This window comes from Siniperca chuatsi, linkage group LG14 (assembly GCF_020085105.1).
Source record: "Siniperca chuatsi isolate FFG_IHB_CAS linkage group LG14, ASM2008510v1, whole genome shotgun sequence".
Taxonomy (NCBI): Eukaryota; Metazoa; Chordata; class Actinopteri; order Centrarchiformes; family Sinipercidae; genus Siniperca; species Siniperca chuatsi.
In genome coordinates this window covers 24190919-24208716 of record NC_058055.1, presented here as the reverse complement: position 1 = coordinate 24208716, position 17798 = coordinate 24190919, and the positions used below count along the sequence as shown (strand labels likewise).

Sequence of the window (17798 nt, the reverse complement as noted above, 5' to 3'; positions counted from 1 at the left end):
CCATAGGCGGAAATTATGGGGGGAATGGGGGGGTTGTAACCCCCCAATAATCTCATCATAATGATGAATCGAATGAAAAATATTAACTGTTATAAAACACGATAAACTGGTTGGTTTTCTCGATTAAATGTAATTAAATAATTATCACAGAATAACAGAGATTAAGTACATTGTGGCATAGCTATCAAATGGCTGAAGATGTGTTGAGGAAGTGATAAATATCTATTTTACTAATACTGGAACAATCTATTTGAGACGCTACAAATTTGGTGCATTTATACAAAGTGAATGATTTTATGCTATTCAACTGCAGTAGTTGGGATATGTAGAGCATGTTGTTTTGGTATGTCTCTTCCCCTTAAAATTAATGCGAAACAGATATTTAAAAATCATATTTGCAAAAGAAAATCATCTTTGGGGGGGGGGGGGCATGTCCCCGGACCCACCTACATGGGTGGAGATCTCAACCCACCTAATGTTCAACCCAAAGGTGCCTCCATTTGTAAAGCTGAGTCATTCATAGTCCTACACTTCAACGGCACCCTGAAATCTACAAAGACATGTGCTAGATCAAGAGAGCTCCATCCGGGATTGTTCTTCCTGTAGCCACTGAGGAAGTTTAGTGGCTCACTATCTGCCTCAGTGTGATTTTCCTTTTCCTTCTCCTGAGTGGATAATTGGTTGTCTTTTGGCCTCCATAAAGGAGCCTCAAGACTCCAGGGTGAAGAAAAGGGCAGGAAGGATTAATGTCAACCCTGCAACCCAGGCAACCACCTCAACAACTTGTTTCTGAGCCCTGACTACACCCACACCGTCTCTGTTCTCCCCTTCACCAGCCCCTGTGGTAAAGACTATGGGACAATTAGTATTTTAAAGTTTAAAGCAAAAGTATGACGAAAAGACAAACCTTAGTCAGATAACGTTAATCAAGAGGGCTAAAAGCTTTAAATTAGGGCTGCAATTACCAATTATTCTCATTATTCATTAATCGGCCAATTATTTTCTTGATTCATCAATTATTATTTTGTAAAATGATTTAATGGTAAAAAAAAATCATAATTTCCCAGAGCCTAACGTGACATTTCAATTTGAAGATCAAGATCAAAAAGATCAAATTGCTTGTTTTGTCGACCAACAGTCCAAAGCCCAAGATATTTAGTGTACTATCATGTAAAACAAAGAAAAGCAGCAAATCTTCACATTTGAGAAGTTAGAACAGGAAAATGTTTGGCATTTTTGCTTGAAAAGTGACTCAAATGATTAATCGAAATAGCAAAATTAATTTTCTGTCGCTCGATTAATCAGCTAATTGTTTCAGCTCTTAATTGAATCTCAACTCAGTGTCTCAACGTTGTTAAAGACTTTCTTTGTGATAATGCAAAGTTGCGATTAGAAAGTTAGAAACTAATAAAAACAAAAATCTGTTAAGCCAAGTCACTGGCACTTGGTTCCCCTCCACCTGTAATTTACAGGTAAACCTTCACACTGGATTTACAAAGTTTAAAAATGTTGCAGCAAATTAAAGAAGCAATTAAAGAAAAAATGTAATCAAACTAAAATAAAATGTAAAAAATAAAGCAATAAATAAATCTGTGAATCTCATACCTGTAGGGTCAAACTCATGCTTGAGGGAGACAGAGGATTTCTCATTCTTAGGTTTCTTGTCTGTGGGGTCCTTGTTGAGAATGCTTGGGGTCCTAGAGAGACATGAAGTGAGGACACAAAAAATACATTAATACATCACAAATAAACACATTTAAAATTTAAATGTAACTAAAGTCATTAAAGATACACCACCTAATTTTGATACAGCTTTCCAACAATTCCAAATTTCCTTTCTGGCTCAATGATGATGTTTTAAACGTCATCTGTGAACTGCAGCAAATTTCAAAAGAAGTTAAGAAATAAAAAGAAGAATTAAACGTACAATATCTTGTAAGCAACGTTAATATGTCAACAGTCGATTGTCCGGTACAGTGAGGTCTTAAAAGTATGTAGAGGTATTATTGCAAATGTCAGAAAGACTGTAACCACAGAGAAAGAGGGTTGACTGGATTGTTTCATTGCAAGCAGGCAAGCAAGCGAAGATCCACATTTCTTAAAAGGGCTGGCCCTCCCACACAGATGTTTTCACTTATTCTGGCTGATTCTGGCTCAGGTTGAAGTTGGTAATTCACAGCTATTTTGTACTATGCGCTAATAAGAATTATGAAGATTTTAAGTTGTCCCCCTCAGCAGGTGCAACAAAACTAATGCTGAAATCAGAACACACGCTTTCAGCCGAATAATGGCCTGACCCGATAGATGTGGGGCATCAGGAAAGAAAATTAGCGTTGGACATGACAATTGCTTTTTGGGTCGCCTCACGACATCCCAACAAAGACAGACATGTCAGATTTGTTTTTGCCTACTCTCGCCTAGTTTGACAACTTGTAGGACATGTTCCATGACCCAAAGACGAACGATGCTGTTGGTGCTGTCAGGTGGAACCGTAAAGTCGGTCCCTGGCACCTATGTACTGCCAAGTCACAGCAAGAATTTTACTTTAAGATCACCTAATGTGACACAGTGAGCATCTCGAAAGACAAAAATACAGAAAAACCTGAGAGTGAGGGACTGTACATGTCCGCACATCTTGAGGAAAGCTGTGATGTTTGCATCTCATTATCAAATCCTGATGAAGGTTTTACATTATTCCAGTTATCGACAGTTGGTGGCTGTAATGCACCAAAAATGCACTTTCAGTTAAAGGCAGAAGAAGACTGCTATGTAGATGTAAACAAAACAGGTTTTAAAATATTTTTAAAAACCTGCTTTACAAAGTTTTATGAGGAAGGAAGGAAATGCATTCACCATGTTTGTTAAGCATGCACACAATGTATTTTGATGAGAAACACTGCATGGAAACACAACTGAGTGTGTTAAGAAAACTCCAAAGGTGTAAAAAAAAAAATATCTACCTACCAACACCACCTAAAGCTCACTAATTAACATGTTATATCTTGTTTGCTTAATCCATACAAAAACTGAAGTATATAAACACATTGCGGTTTTACATGGGACCATTTCTTGGAAGGGCGCAGTGAATTCTTGAAGTCTCCGGTGGTTGCCTGACAACCTCATGGTAACAACAAGACTTGACGTTTTTACACTTTGTACTAAACAAAACGAGATACCATGCTGGCAGGCGGATTTTTTTAAACTCTAGACAGAGCCAGGCTAGCTGTTTCCTCCTGTTTCCAGTCTTCATACTAAGCTAAGATAACCGGCTACAGCTTCATATTGAATGGACAGGCACGAGAGTGGTATCGATCTTTTTATGTACTGTAACTCTCGGCAAGTAGGTGAATAACCACATTTCCCAAAATGTCAAACTGCTTAAATAGTGTAAAAATGCAATTCACTTTCAATGCATGTGGACATACAATTCACATCGCAGCGGGAAGATGTCTGGGATGTTAAGGAGTCACATATATGCCTGTGAAGTTGGATAAATAACTAGAAGTTCTTCAACTTGATGCCAATTAACCGAAACACAAACAAGAGAGGTGGGGTGTAACCATAGACTGTATAAAACAGGGTGTAACATACAGTTCATGTACTTTTTAATACTGTCAGTGCCACACATGGTTTCATAAAGTAAACAATAACTTGAAAATGTATTCAGATATTTTCTCATATGGACAACAGCCTTCTTTGCCACTCATGCAGCGTACAGCCACCCATTAAAAGTCCCGCCTTCCCATAGACAACCAGTGTAGTATTCTCCATCTTCACGTCCATTCTATCAGAGTGGAAAGACAAAGTTGTTGATGTCTAATTTTGAATTAAATGAAAATAAAAAAAGACCTCAGCAAGCTCCATGTACTCCCTCTTTCTTGGTATTAGCTTAACTGATTTAATATGCATATCCCTCATGGGAGATGGACCTGATGGTGGTAGTTATTATATTAATAGCAGAGGTTCCCCTCTCCATGTACAACTCCTCCTACTCGTTCCGCAAGAGGGGGTTTTGTTTGTGGTGCTGTTCCTCCCTTGGACAATGGGGGCCCTGGGCTTTTAACAATGGCTCCCACATCAGAGCCAACTTACTATACTGTGGCTTTGTGGGACAGATTCCCGGAAACTGAGACTAGGGTTTTTGGCTCGGCTCCAGTTTCCTGACTGTGGGAGAAGGCTGGGAAAGAAATGGAGGAGGGAGGTGGGAAGGAGGAGGCGCACAAGTGTCTTTGAGGGAAGACAGAGGACACGGCTGAGGAACTTTCAACTTAGCTCCCAGAGTGTGTGATCAATCCTCTCAAAACTAACATCATGGTGCAGAGAAAAGATTAAATAAATTAAATCCTGGGATATCAGATTCAGACAAACAGAAGACAGAAAACCAATATGTTCCTTTGTGTCAAGCTCCTGTAAAATGAACCAGACTAAATAGTTGAAACTGATTCCACTCTCCTAGACACAACAAAACTGTCACAATTACAGACAAAAAAAAAGGTGAAATTATGTTGAACAGGAGAGAATTACGATGGTAACCTTGTGTTTTTCTCTGAGATTGGAAGGCCCACTTAGGGAGCCTCCTTGCTGTGGTTGGAGGAGATTAGCAGTTGATAAAACATGGCGAGACAAGGACAGATTGCATCCTGCTCAGTGGGTGGCAGCTAAGTAAGTACTGCTGGATAAGAGGGAGGAATTCAGCTTAGCTTCAGATATTTAAGGCACATTCACGAAGACTAACTTTAGAGGTTTTACTTCTTTAATTCAGGTCAGGTGATAACTTGAGCACAACACTACTGTACCGAGACACCTGAAAACAAACTGATAGCAGTGAATGAATGTACTCTGACTATAGGGAGTGACCCCCAAAATCTTTAGCATGTCCTGCTAACTATCTTACTACCTACAGTAGTAACCGAGCCTTACTTTCAAAGCACAAAGGAGCACATCACTACATTATTTTGAGGGGTAACAGGTTACGTTGAAAAAAAGACATGTTTACAACTATATAATTCACATCCACAATGTAATATTTCCCAAGCCAGTCTTGGATGCTATCAGAGTTTAAGGTTACGTTAGCGTGATCATGTATGTAGCCATCAAGTGGATATTTAAGTCCATTTCACAAGATTCTTATTTAAAAACAAGTCAGCTGGAAACAGAAGCCAGATAAAGCTTACCAAGTTACCAACAGTGCAGTGATATGTCCTGCCTCAGTAAAGGTAATTAAAATCAAATGCATTTTTCTGTTGCTCTACCAAGCACTTTTGAAGCACCAAAGGTTCAAAAGTTCACCAATCCACGATTACAAAAGAAAAAGTGTTCATGTCCATGTGAAAGGTTTACTGGCACCACGATAAAAGGGAATCGTTCATTTACTTATTGTATTAGCGTCACTTGGCTGGGATACATGTCTGCTGGCTAATTTGTTCAGAACCTCTTTACTTCCTTACTGCACAGTTATCAAAGGAGGACAAGAAAAACATGCAGCACTCCACTTCTGCCTCAGATGCCAAAAATACCAGACAATTCCTTTGGGATGATAACAGCAAAGGACTCGGCTCCAGAGGGTTGGAGACAAAAGCCCACTGAGAAACTCCACATACAGTTGATCTCAATGTTTATTACGAATGCAGCGAGATGTAGTGAAATACAACATGAGCCTCAACGGCTTTCTGAAACCATATCACACAACCATTGTTTTCTCTATTCGCTTTCAAATCCACACAGATCGATGCTCAACACATCAAATATGAGTTTGTATTAGAACATTTTTAAGTTTTTTCGAGTGCATACACACACTGCTCAAAAGCAATAGTTACTTGAGTGAACAACATATGACTCAGCAAACCCAGATTTCACATTAACTATCTTACAGTTTTTCCTCATGCGTTAGAAAAATTAAAAGTAATGCAGACATTTCTATATAATAATTTAACTTTTCCCAATCATCTTGCCAAAAACATACCATGGTCACTGAGAATTCTTGATTCTGACTGGCGGGCTGGTGTTATTTTCTTGTCAGCGGCTGAATAATCCTCTGATGTAGTTGTTTGTTTGCTGTTGTAAATTAATGCACCACTAATAAACCATAACAAACAACTGCAACAGCACTGTGAGGCTCCAGTGGTTTAGTTGAAGACCTTTAAGTTTGGGTGCTACACATAACTAACATAACTCAGTCTCACGGCGGTTTGTGAAATAGTCACAAACAGGGGTTCGATTCCTGCGTGAAACCAATAGTCAAAGTTGATTGTTTATTTATTCTAAACCAAACTAAGTAGTTTTGGTGCCTAAACCTAACCAAATTAGTAAACGTTGATTGTTTTAAGCAAGTATTTATTTTAACCAAAACCATGATCTTTTCCTAAACATAACCAAGGAGTTTTAGTGCCTAAACCGAACCAAACTGCGACGTCACCTGATATGTTTCTTTATTTTGAAAGTCTAACTGGATGTTGCATATTTATTATTGCTAACTTGACCAGAAGAAAAAAAAACGTGGTGCAGGCACGAAAGATAATTCCAATTGAAATACATTAGTTTTAAAGTCGTGCAGAATGTCACGAAAAAAAATGGAAAATTCGTGTCCATGTACACAAATCAAATTAAATTTCCGTGACTATTTCACAAACTGCCATGAAACTGTGTTGACACATGGAAGTGGAACCAATAAAATTAATTAGACAAATAGCCTAATGACAACCATCCAAAATTAATTTCATACGTGTTTTGTAATTGTATGTATACAAATCAACTAAAAGGGAGGAAAGGAGAAGACTTAATTAAACTTAACTCAACCACCACAAATTTGTTGACCACTTTTCCCTTTACTTAATTAACTTTTTAACTTTCATTTGCTCCCCCCCCCCAAATTTACTTATCTTTAAAGATAGATAATTAATTGGTTAAAGGATGAGGCAATATTTTTCTTGTTGTAAACAAACCCCATGAAAAGACCAAAACCAATAATGTACTAGTCCATCTCTCAATGCTTTCTGTATTCCCTATTCTGTCTGAGGCTCTCAGCTCCAAACCCATTTGTTCCTACTAAAGATGTAAATCTCTCAAAGCAGGTCATTAATATTTACAGTGCTAAATAGTTTCCTAAAACATCTGGGCACTGTAGTTTTTAGCAAACGTTACTCAAACAGTAGTAAATAGTGCATTTGTTGGAGACTATTTTCAGCTGCAGACTAATACACATTTGATGCTCTAGTGAGTATTTACAGCAGCAGTACGGTGTATCTGGGATTGAGTCAAAATAAACTACAGTGTGTGTGTTCGTCACAATGAAAGAACATGTCATCTAGTGCAACAGTGTGGCTCAATTATGTGTTTTTCATAGTTTTTTTTTTAACAACACAGAGGAATAAGATATCAGGTTTTGGATACACAGATAACACTTGTTAATAGGATCAATTCACCAGACAGACTATAAGCTTGTGAACTCCCAGGAATTATCTAATCAAGCAGCTCAATGTTCAAGGCTGTAAAACATCCAAGACTGTTTGTGCAACAGAGTCTATGTATTAAAACTTTAATCCTTACACAAACTGACTGATAAGGATCACGTCAGTGGCATACAGAACAGTCTGTAATATAAGTAAAGTTTTAATTTCCAATATTTCCCAGACCAGATCATGTGTTGATACGCTCCTTGATCTCATAAATCATGATTATTTGTGGGCTGAATAAGAAGAATAATGTAATGTAAATACTATGCGTTCATTATCCAGCAGTGTACAGTCTGAAACTCTTACAACAAACCCCTCAGAAACAGTTTAAAGTCTGAATCATTCATCAGTAAATAACTGTTATTTTTTTACATCTCAGCATGAATGGCTGAGACTGCTCACTGCACAACACATGTTCTTTGACCTGCTGGCTCTTGGTCATTTGTCATGATGAAGCTTTGTTTGTGTTAGTCAGATACGCACACACACGAAAGACTAAATCAATCTACAAAACAAACAATTCGAGCCACAGACACATTTTTTGTACATGCACACATCTCATTCAAGTCAATTATTCCCATTCAGTGGTTTGTTCAGACACTTTCATGGATCAATCCCATCATATCTTCAGTTGCTATGGTAATGTTCTCCCTTTTATACATTGTCAACATATTATTTGATAAGCCCCATACTGCTCTTATTGTTTGTTTATTAAAGATTAACTTAACATTAAATGTGACGGGAAAAAATTGGTGATCTTACCTTGAAGTTAGGGAGCGCAAGACTACGTTCACCCCAATCATAACATAAAAACAAAAATCGACTTTCGGTGGTGTGAAGGGTCATATTTAAATCTTCCTGACTGATTTGTTCCTACTTTCACAGGCAGCACCCAGAATACTCGGACATGACGAGATTTTGAAAAGTGAATTAAAGCGAGTGAGATTTAATCGCAAACTCACAAAGCAGCCTGTTTTTCAAATTTTAATTATTGCTAAAATATCATTAACCAAAAGGCAGGGCAGGTTTTCTTAAAGTCAAATGACTTTACCTCTACAGGAGGTAGAGCGGGTCGTCCACTAATTATGGGGTTGGCAGTTGCCTACAAATCGCTCCAGATGGCCATTGCTGCCATTGGTGTGTGAATGGGTGAATGAGTGGCAAATTGTAAAGTGCTTTGTGTATATAAATGCAGCCATTTACCATTTACTTACAGATGGACAGACACTGCACCTGGGAAGAGCATGCAGAGAAATGCAGTAGTATACTGTCAGTAAATGTGTATGCTAGTACATGTCACTTCATTTTAACTCAAATAATTCATCCAAAAGTGGAAAATTAGCATGTTTACATTATGTTTGGATGCTGAGATGTCATAGGCTTAAAGTCATTTACTTACATTGACACATAATCCATTGGTAGCTTTAATGGGGCTGTTTATGAGGGTGTACTTTTACTGTACATAGTTTGAGTGTAAGTGAAGAGGCAAAACAAACATCCGGCTGCAACATCCAACTTATGAACAATAAAATATTTTTTAGAATTTACACTCTCCATGGGCATTAATGGTCAAACAGTATTGAAATGAGAAAAAAAAAGTAAGTCACACTCCAATTATTCTTTAAAGTAAACCTAGAATACACAAACTATAGATGCTGTGATAGGAGCCTCCTGCAATGATACAGCTGCATAACAGGGTTCTTAATCTTCTTAATTGGGTAAGATACTACTATATCTTGTTATAATGTGCTGTATATGCAGGAGCATGACAGTGGGCTCTGTCTAGTTGGTAGCCATCCTGCACTGATGTGTCGTCAGTGTCAGTCAGGAAGGGCCAGTGGCCTGGTGGGCCCGCCAGACATTGTTTAACAGTGATGTCACCACTTCCCGTCAGAGCCCGGGGTGGGGTGGAGAGGGGGGGGAAGGTGGGACGTCGGTGGGCGGGAAAACACACAGATCAGCAAAACTGTGTGACAAAGAGCAAAAGAGCTGGCCTGCTGGCATTCAGGTCGATCACACATCCTAGATCGCTGTTAAACTTGGCTGAACCCGCGGTGATCATTTTTGACAAAACAAACAATTAATGAGTCTAGCAGGTTTAGTCATATTTAAACTGAAGAGGACAGCTGAAAGAAACCCCTCATCCCAACAAAGGGGGCGAGAACATTAGAATGCCTGATGGTTTGAACATGTGCAACTCTACGGTATGCTTCAAACAAATCATAGATTTGTCATCTGACCGTCTAAAGGAAAAAGTACCTGCTCTGAAGGGCCACACTCGAAGGAGGGGGGGGCGAAAAGCCTCCTCCTGGCTGCATCCCACTGCCTCCCTGATTTCTCTACAAGAACACTGTGGGCTAAATTTACATGTATTTGCATCTGCATGTATTTAGCTCCTGATTTACTCATTACACAGGAATCAGCTCCTGGACTGATCCTGGAACTGCCTCTACACACATTCTGCAAGGGAAGGAGAGATAGTAGGCGCAGTTCAGCGGTGGAATTTGTCTGAGATCACCAGGAGCTAATTTCCCCAAATTTGCAACATGCTAGCTGCGATATGCAACATAAAAATCCTCTTGCATTAATTTTGACATGCTTCACTGATCAAAACAAATGCCTTACTTTCAACACATGCATGCACATGCAAGAGCACTGCAGAACTTCCAAAATAATCTGCAATTTACAACTGGCAATCATTTGTGAAACAGGATGCAACCACAATTTACGATCTGCATGTAAGCCGTGCTCGCAAATTGCTTTTGTGAAACGGGCCCCAGGCTAAGAAAAGAACAAATAAGTCAAGTTAATTTTATTTATATAGCCCAGTATCACAAATTTGCCTCAAGGGGCTTTACAATCTGTACAGCATACGACATCCTCTCTCCTTAGACCCTCGAAAAACTCCCCAATAAAACCTTTAACCGGTAAAAAATGGAAGAAACCTCAGAAAGACTAACAGTGAATAACAGCAAACAGCCATTTACTTCGGCTGCAGCTCCACTTCATCTGACAAATACTGTTACCATTACTCAAAATATTACTCATAAAAGTAATATTATAATCTTTATGTTTAATTCTGAATGCAGTAGGAGGCATTAAACACATTCAGGGGAAACAAAAGTAATCATATGTGTTTGTTAAGAATCTGTTTTTAGTTATATGGGCCTGTTTTATTGCAACTTTATCTGTGGCTCCTGTAAAACCCATCTGCTGTTTTTATAGCAGAGAACTTTCCATTCAAAACTGACTGTTGCAAAGTGCATGACCTTAGTAAACACAGCGGTATACATAATCAATCTGTTTACATGTCTCCTCCTATTATTTGTATGATTTTCCCTTAAATGCATATGCAATAAGGAGAAAGGTACAGTCTGATGTGCCTGTACCTAACGAAAACAGGAGCAAAACCCTCAGTAAATCTGTTCCTGTGTCGCTGTAGTCTTGGCACACTTTTGGAAGTCTCTCCATAAAGGCATTTATGGTGTTGCTCTCAGCTGTTCACACGAAAAGTGATAGAAGTAGTTGTGTGACGAACGGAAAAAAAGAGCTTGAGAGAGAAGTTCAAACCCTGCCTTCTTTTGCACCTGCACACAACTGACCAATCGCTGTGTAAAGAGGGCGTGGTTGTCTTTTTCTGAAAGTTACAAAAATTGAAAAAAACCAAAGTAATTTCTGAGATTGCTAAACATTGTTTAATTGCTACATTGCTAAAAAAAATATATGTCCACCGGGAAATACGAGCAGTCTGATGATCAGACAGGTTGTAAACAAACCGACAGTTTAGTCAGATTATCTAAACCACTTTACTTGAAGATGAAACTGAATGTGTGCTCACCTGAAATGTCATGCTAATAATCGCTTGTTGCACAGGAACACCATGTGATGACACTACTACAGCACGTACGGTGCATCAAAGGTGATCCAGAGAGTCCGTCTGTAAACTATGATTTGTTTAAGTTTGTTTAATGTTTTACTGTTTGCTTTTGTTTTCTCTTCCAAATAAGTTTGACGAACCTGTTGGCTTGTTTAAAACCTGTCTGACTGTCTCACTGTTTGCTGCCTCGTTGGACTTATTTTCAGCAATGTTGACATGTTCTCAGCGATTACTTTGGTGAGTACAATTTAATCCGAACCGATAAAAGAAATGGCCAGAGCTACGAAAATAAAACCCAAGTTGTAATAAACCGTAGTTTTCCTTTAAAAGGCCTAAAAGCCAACTGCTTCTACCCAACCTCCTCGCTTTAAGTTACTTCTGCTAGTAACGGTACTGTGAGCCCCTTATTCAGTGTAATACAGGAAAGAGGGTGGTTTTAGCCTTTCCCTCGAGGCTAGGCAGACAGGAGAACATGTACCGTGCAGGGGGTTGTCACATCCGGACAGTAAAATATCACAAATGTTGCTCAAACTGAATTCTTCTCACTAAGAAACCCTTGAATAACGTCCAAGAAGTGACCTAACCACTGCTGGAGTTGGCACAAATGTTGCCAGGCAACTGAACCCCTTTTTTTTCTGCAGTACAGGCTTCAGTAATAACCAAGTGTGTTGTTTAGATAATGAAACTAAATCACCTTGTCACATAAGAGCAAAGCTTTAGTATGAACCTGAGACATGTACAGATGCACAGTATGCACAGGGGCCAGTGAGTCTGCGTCTCTGAGCTGTCATTACAGGAGGGATGAACCTCACGGACATGAGTACGAAAGATCAGATGGCAGCAATAACATTCAAAGTCAACTAATCCCAAAATGTAAATAATGTGCTGCATGAAACTTCAGTGTAAAACAATAATTAGACCTCTAAATCTGAGTTTTGTGTAGCAAGTTTTGAACATTTTGGGTATACAGTTCCTCACAAACTATCTCCATGTTACCGTATCGTAGAAAAGGTTTCAGTCGTAGTCATCTGGACTACTACATCGTGAAACCTTTTCTACGATAGAACACTCCTGGATGAATGAGGGACTACACCGTCTTATCTCCATGTTAAGTTTTCTTATTATTTTTTTGCCTTTATTTATAGTGCAGCTGAAGATAGACAGGAAAGTGGGAGAGAGAGAGGGCAACAAAGGGCCACAGGCTGGATTCGAACCCGGCCGCTGCTGTAAGGACCAGGTGAGCTACCAGGATGCCCCTTTATCTTAACTTTTCTGACCTACAAGCGATCCATTGAACTAAGCCATTGAACACTTTTCATGTGTGAATTGTTTCTGTACTTCTGTAGTCAAGACTTCTCTTAGCATAAAGACTGGAGGCATCAAGAAACAGCTACAGTAGCTGGCTTTGTCCAGCTCGATAACACCTCTAAAGCTCACTAATTAACGCTGGTTTGTTTGCTCTGTATAAAAACAACAACAACAACAACAATTTGTGGTTTTAGGGGGAGTACATGCTGTAACCTTTTCTTGACGAACAACATCCAGGCTCATATGAAACTTCTTTAAGTCTATTGGCTACAGTGAGGTTGCCAGTTTTGGTACAATTGTACCTGTACAGAGATCAAAACCAAAACCTGTGCCCACTGACTGTATCTGGCAACCCCCACTACAGCCGAAGACGCTGCACAGAAGTTCTGGACGGATGGATACTCCTAAAATCACAAATTGTAATTTTTTAATTTCTGTTTGTGTAATGAGAAAACAAATGAGATACTAACACTAATTACAGTTAATTAGTGAGCTTTAGAGTTGTTGGTAGTCATATTTTGCCTACTTGGGAGAGAGCCAGGCTAGCTGTTTCCCTCTGTGTCCAGTCTTTATGCTAAGCTAGGCTAACTATGTCCTGACTCCAGCTCTGTACTTATCGCACAGACATGAGATTGATATCAATCTTTTCATCTTACTCTCAGAAAGAGTTTAAATATGTGCATTTCCCCCAAATGTTGAACTATTCCTTTAAAGCTGTTGTTATGTCTGTTTCATTTCACAAACTATAGCTGGTGCTCTGGTTTTTTAGTGTGTCATGCTTTCCACTTCCACAGTCTGTTAGGGTTTTAAACTGTATATGGTCTTTATGTGGAATTTGTGATGGAAACATTACAGAGAATCAAAACTACATGAAAGAGGCCCATTCTTGTAAAAAAGCAGCAGAGCAGAAGAATGGCTGAGTCCTCTATGCAGGCTGAAGTTCAAGAAATCAAATGACTTTGTTTGACTTTCCGAGGCAGTCATGTGTGCCTTTGTTTTGGCGTTTCCTCAGAGGAAACTCCTGATTACTGAGTGTAAAAATACACAAGTGACTTATGTGGGATGGAATCTGAAAAGCTGAAAGTCAACCATGAATGTTTCTACAACAATTTACAATTTCTCTGCCAAGAACCAGGCAAAAAACGGCACAAAATAAAATGTATTTTTCCTCACGACAGCCTGTGTTTTCTGTGATCAATAAAGGGGGAGTCATATGATCGTATAATCGAATTCGTACCGACACACACAGGTTGACGTGACTTTTAACTTTAGTTTGTGTACAATGCTGCAGCCACTTGCAAAGACATGCTGTCAGTGAGACTCGTGGATTAACTCTGTTGACACACACAGATGACATAATGTGACTGTAGTGTCAGTGAAACATCTGGAGGTATCAAGAGTCTGCTGAACCCCCATCGGTCCCTCTGTGGGACTCTTTGGAGCCTCCTGCAAAACATGGGACTGTTTCACTGTATAAATACTAAAGGGCATGTTTACACAGAGATGTTTCAATCAGTCCACCTTGAGTCAAGCCAGACAACAGGGAAAGTGTCTCAGACTCAGGTATCTGGGACAAAACCTTTACCAGAGGAGGGGTCTGTGAACCTCAGCATCATGTCCTGGAGGTTATGAACAGAAATATGTGCCTCTGATGTAAGGTGACCTTTTAGGGGCCACAAGTAAAGAATGAATCATTCCAGGAAAACGCCTCCTGCTGACTGGGAAGGGGACCTTGTCTCAAAACCAATCACTTTCTCCACTAAATAGGGGAAAACCGAGCCCCGTTCTGTTCTGTTTTGTTTTTTATAGACGGAACACTTTTACGAACTCCGTTGAGAAACCTGTCAGTTTTAACTTGCCCTGAGTTTACCCACATAGACATAAAAGATAGAAGATAATTTAAGAGCTCACAGAAGTTATCAAAGGCTTGTATCTAGTTCGGCCTGCATCCAGTAGATGAAGCACCTTTAAATTTACTAAAATACAACTTTTAAATTCTATGACCGACCGATCCTAGAGGTCCCAACTCCTCCCACAACAATGCGACGTGAAGAGGGCAAGCCATTAAAACAATTTCAAAAACTAATACTTCGTGGAAACTTGGGGCTTTTTTGTTTAGTCGTCTGATTGCCGAATTTACCAGAACACCGAACCAAATGGTACAATATCTTATATTAAGTTCTGTTAGTTATGTATGTTTTCCAACAAGTAAGATAACCTTAAATTTGGAGATTGTTTAATAGAGTTTGGCGTGATGCAGTGAGTTGTCTTTCCATTCATAAACAGATCCCAAAAAAAAAATCGTGAGCAAATACGCTGTATTCAAACAGCAAAGACGAAAAGAAAGCATAAGCTGTTTGAGAAAACAGTTAGCCTACCTGTCAGTGAGTGTTGACTGTGTGCCACTCATTGGGCTTCCCTTACGAGTTTCCGAGGACTTCACCGAAATTACATTTTCATGATAACGTCTGACTCTTTATTCATTAAAACGGCTCCTTTATTTTGTCTCATCGGTGTCCGTCCATATCCAAAAACGTCGACGAGTCGTTACATCCAGCATGCAGAGTTTAAAACTCCGTTATTCTAATGGGAGTGTTGGCTGGAAAATCCCAAATTGGTCATATATTCATTACAGTCGACGTTGATGAAGCCTAAAATCCACAGAGTTGCAAGATATGAAGAGATGTGCTACTTTTGTCTTTGGGGTGTGAGTGTGTTTCATTAGCCAGCCGCTGCAGAGACATCTGGAAACCCGTGAACTACTGCACACAACTTGCTTGCAATGTTTTTCCCAAACTGTCTCAAATTAGTCCAAGTCCAAGTTGAGGGTATCTCTTATTTTTCTTTAAGAAATACTTCCATGATGACACTCCAGCCTATTCCTGGTGTCCGGGGAAGAATTACGTCAAAAAAAAAACAAAAAAAAAAAACTTTGGCTGCTAGATCCAAAATGAACTCTGTCCTCTTGTTTCCGTCCAGGGTCCAGTCTTCGCTGATATGGAAGCGGTTTCTGTAGCATCCTCTTCCAGGTCTGTTCACTTTAATCCGCACTCATTTGTACGGCAGCCTTAGGTTGTTGTTTTTTTTTTTGTTTGTTTTTTTTGCTCCAGAGTGTGATGTAAATGGAAAAAGGAAATGCTTTGTCCCCCCTCCTTCCCCAAAAGAGTAAAAAGAGGAGAAAAACCCACCTTCCATCCCGTTGCGTTCAGGAGCTCTTCGTACTTCGCTAAACTGTCATTTAAAACTGCTGGAGTGGTTATATATTTGACTTTTACTCACAATTATTGTGCAGCTGGACTACATTTATTTGACACTTATAGTTACCAGTTACTTTTTTTTTTTTACATAAAAATATATGATATGCTTACATGATATGATGCAGTAATCTACCCACTATACAACATATCTAAAATTGGCTCCACATTGACAAACTAGGCTACAACATTATTATCTTGTATGTTTTCGTGATAAAAACAGAATAATATTCTATAATAATATAAAACTTTGAAAGGAGCCATTCTGCATAACGAGTACTTTTATTTTTGATACTTTAAGGACTTTGTGCTAATAACACTTCTGTACTTTTACTTTTGGATTAAGGACTTTTACTTGTAACGTTGTTTTTAGACTATGGTAGTTCTACTTTTACTTAAGAAAAAGATCTGAGTACTTCTTCCACCGCTGGGCAACATATTACCTTTAAATAATCAGAATGTAAATATATTTACATGTATATTCAATGCAATGAAAGACGGGTTTATGCAGATATTATACAGGACCAGTGGTGGAAGAAGTACTCAGATCTTGTACTTAAGTAAAACTAGCATTACTAAAGTGTAGAAATACTCTGTTACAAGTTCTGCATTCAAATTAAGTAAAAGTACATAAGTATTAACATCAAAATACACTTAAAGTACCAATAATAAAAGTACTCATTATGCAGAATGGCCCAAAATTTTAATCTACAATATTACATCATAATTTATTAGTTGATTAAATTTTGTATTATTAATCCAAATCTGCAAAGTAACTAGTAACTAAAGCTATCAAATAGTGGAGTAAAAAGTACAATATTTCCCTCTGAAATGTAGTGGAGTAGAAGTATAAAGTAGCATAAAATGGAAATATGCAAGTACAGTACAAGTACCTCAAAATTGTACTTAAATACAGTACTTAGTTAATGTCCACCACTCGTTCCACCAAAGAGACATTTCCCTTCTGAACTTCTCATGTCCGAGGCCTAAGGAGGTAAAATTATCCAATATTTTACAAACAAAATAATTAGAGGAAAGTCAAATATAAATATAATGTAAGAATATAAATAGGTGTAGCAGAACTTCTCTCTTGTGGCCCTTGGAGGGTCCCAACCCCTATGTTGGCAACCGCTGGACTAAACTGTATATAAAGTAGTTTAAAGGAACGCCACCTCGAGCAGCTACAACAGTAAAATACACAGTGATGCATCAGTATTAACAATCTAATAATGTCATATATAATTAAAATATCAGTCACAGGGGACATTTTACTGCAGAAAGAGTACTTTTACTTTTGATACTTTAAGTATATTTAGCTTATAATACTATTTTGAATGCAGCACTTTTACTTGTAATGGAGTATTTTTTCTAAAGTGTCCAATACACGGGCAATACAATATCAAACAAAGTTATGGTGTTTCACTTTTTGTAACTTGTTTACCAACAAACTTGATATTAAAGCAGTTTGGAGAAGATGCTGCCTTCAAGTGCATCTTGTACATGTAGTACTTCCTGTTTCTGATGTGTTGACCATGAGGTCATGTCCTCTGTTATATTTCTGGGATTTTGGGGGGTTTAATGACATGAAGGGGATTTTACATTCTACAATTAATCACATATTACACATTTTGAGTTATTTAAGGTTGATATTGTTTAGACTTAAATAACTTAAAATTTGAGTGTTTTTAGACCAAAAATACTGACTATAAATTATATGGGTTTAATATTCTCCACCATCAGATTTACATAGCTGTAAAGAAGAGGAAGTGCAGAAAAGGCACTGAAACAACATTTAGACAACAATGTAGGGAGATACAATTATAATTGAACAAAAATCACAATAAAATGTTAAATTATCAGATTTTTTTTACAGAGTTTGGTTGGTGGCTAGTCAACAATTTCCCAGGT

General features: G+C 38.4%; 1 protein-coding gene across 5 annotated transcripts in view; it reads right to left on the bottom strand.

Moving 5' to 3' along the window:
• LOC122887838 (rho guanine nucleotide exchange factor 12-like) overlaps positions 1-15824 on the bottom strand; it is a 48700-nt gene extending 32876 nt beyond the window's left edge. For 4 of the 5 annotated variants that reach the window (XM_044221424.1, XM_044221427.1, XM_044221426.1 and 1 more), the window contains exons 1-3: positions 15015-15824; positions 1798-1875; positions 1606-1697 (exon numbers count right to left, since the gene is read on the bottom strand). In XM_044221424.1, coding sequence (XP_044077359.1) covers positions 1606-1697; positions 1798-1875; positions 15015-15046 — 202 coding nt within the window. In that variant the 5' untranslated portion in view covers positions 15047-15824. The remainder of the gene's footprint in view (positions 1-1605; positions 1698-1797; positions 1876-15014) is intronic. The other variant, XM_044221428.1, reaches the window with a different exon arrangement.
• Positions 15825-17798: the final 1974 nt, after the last annotated feature.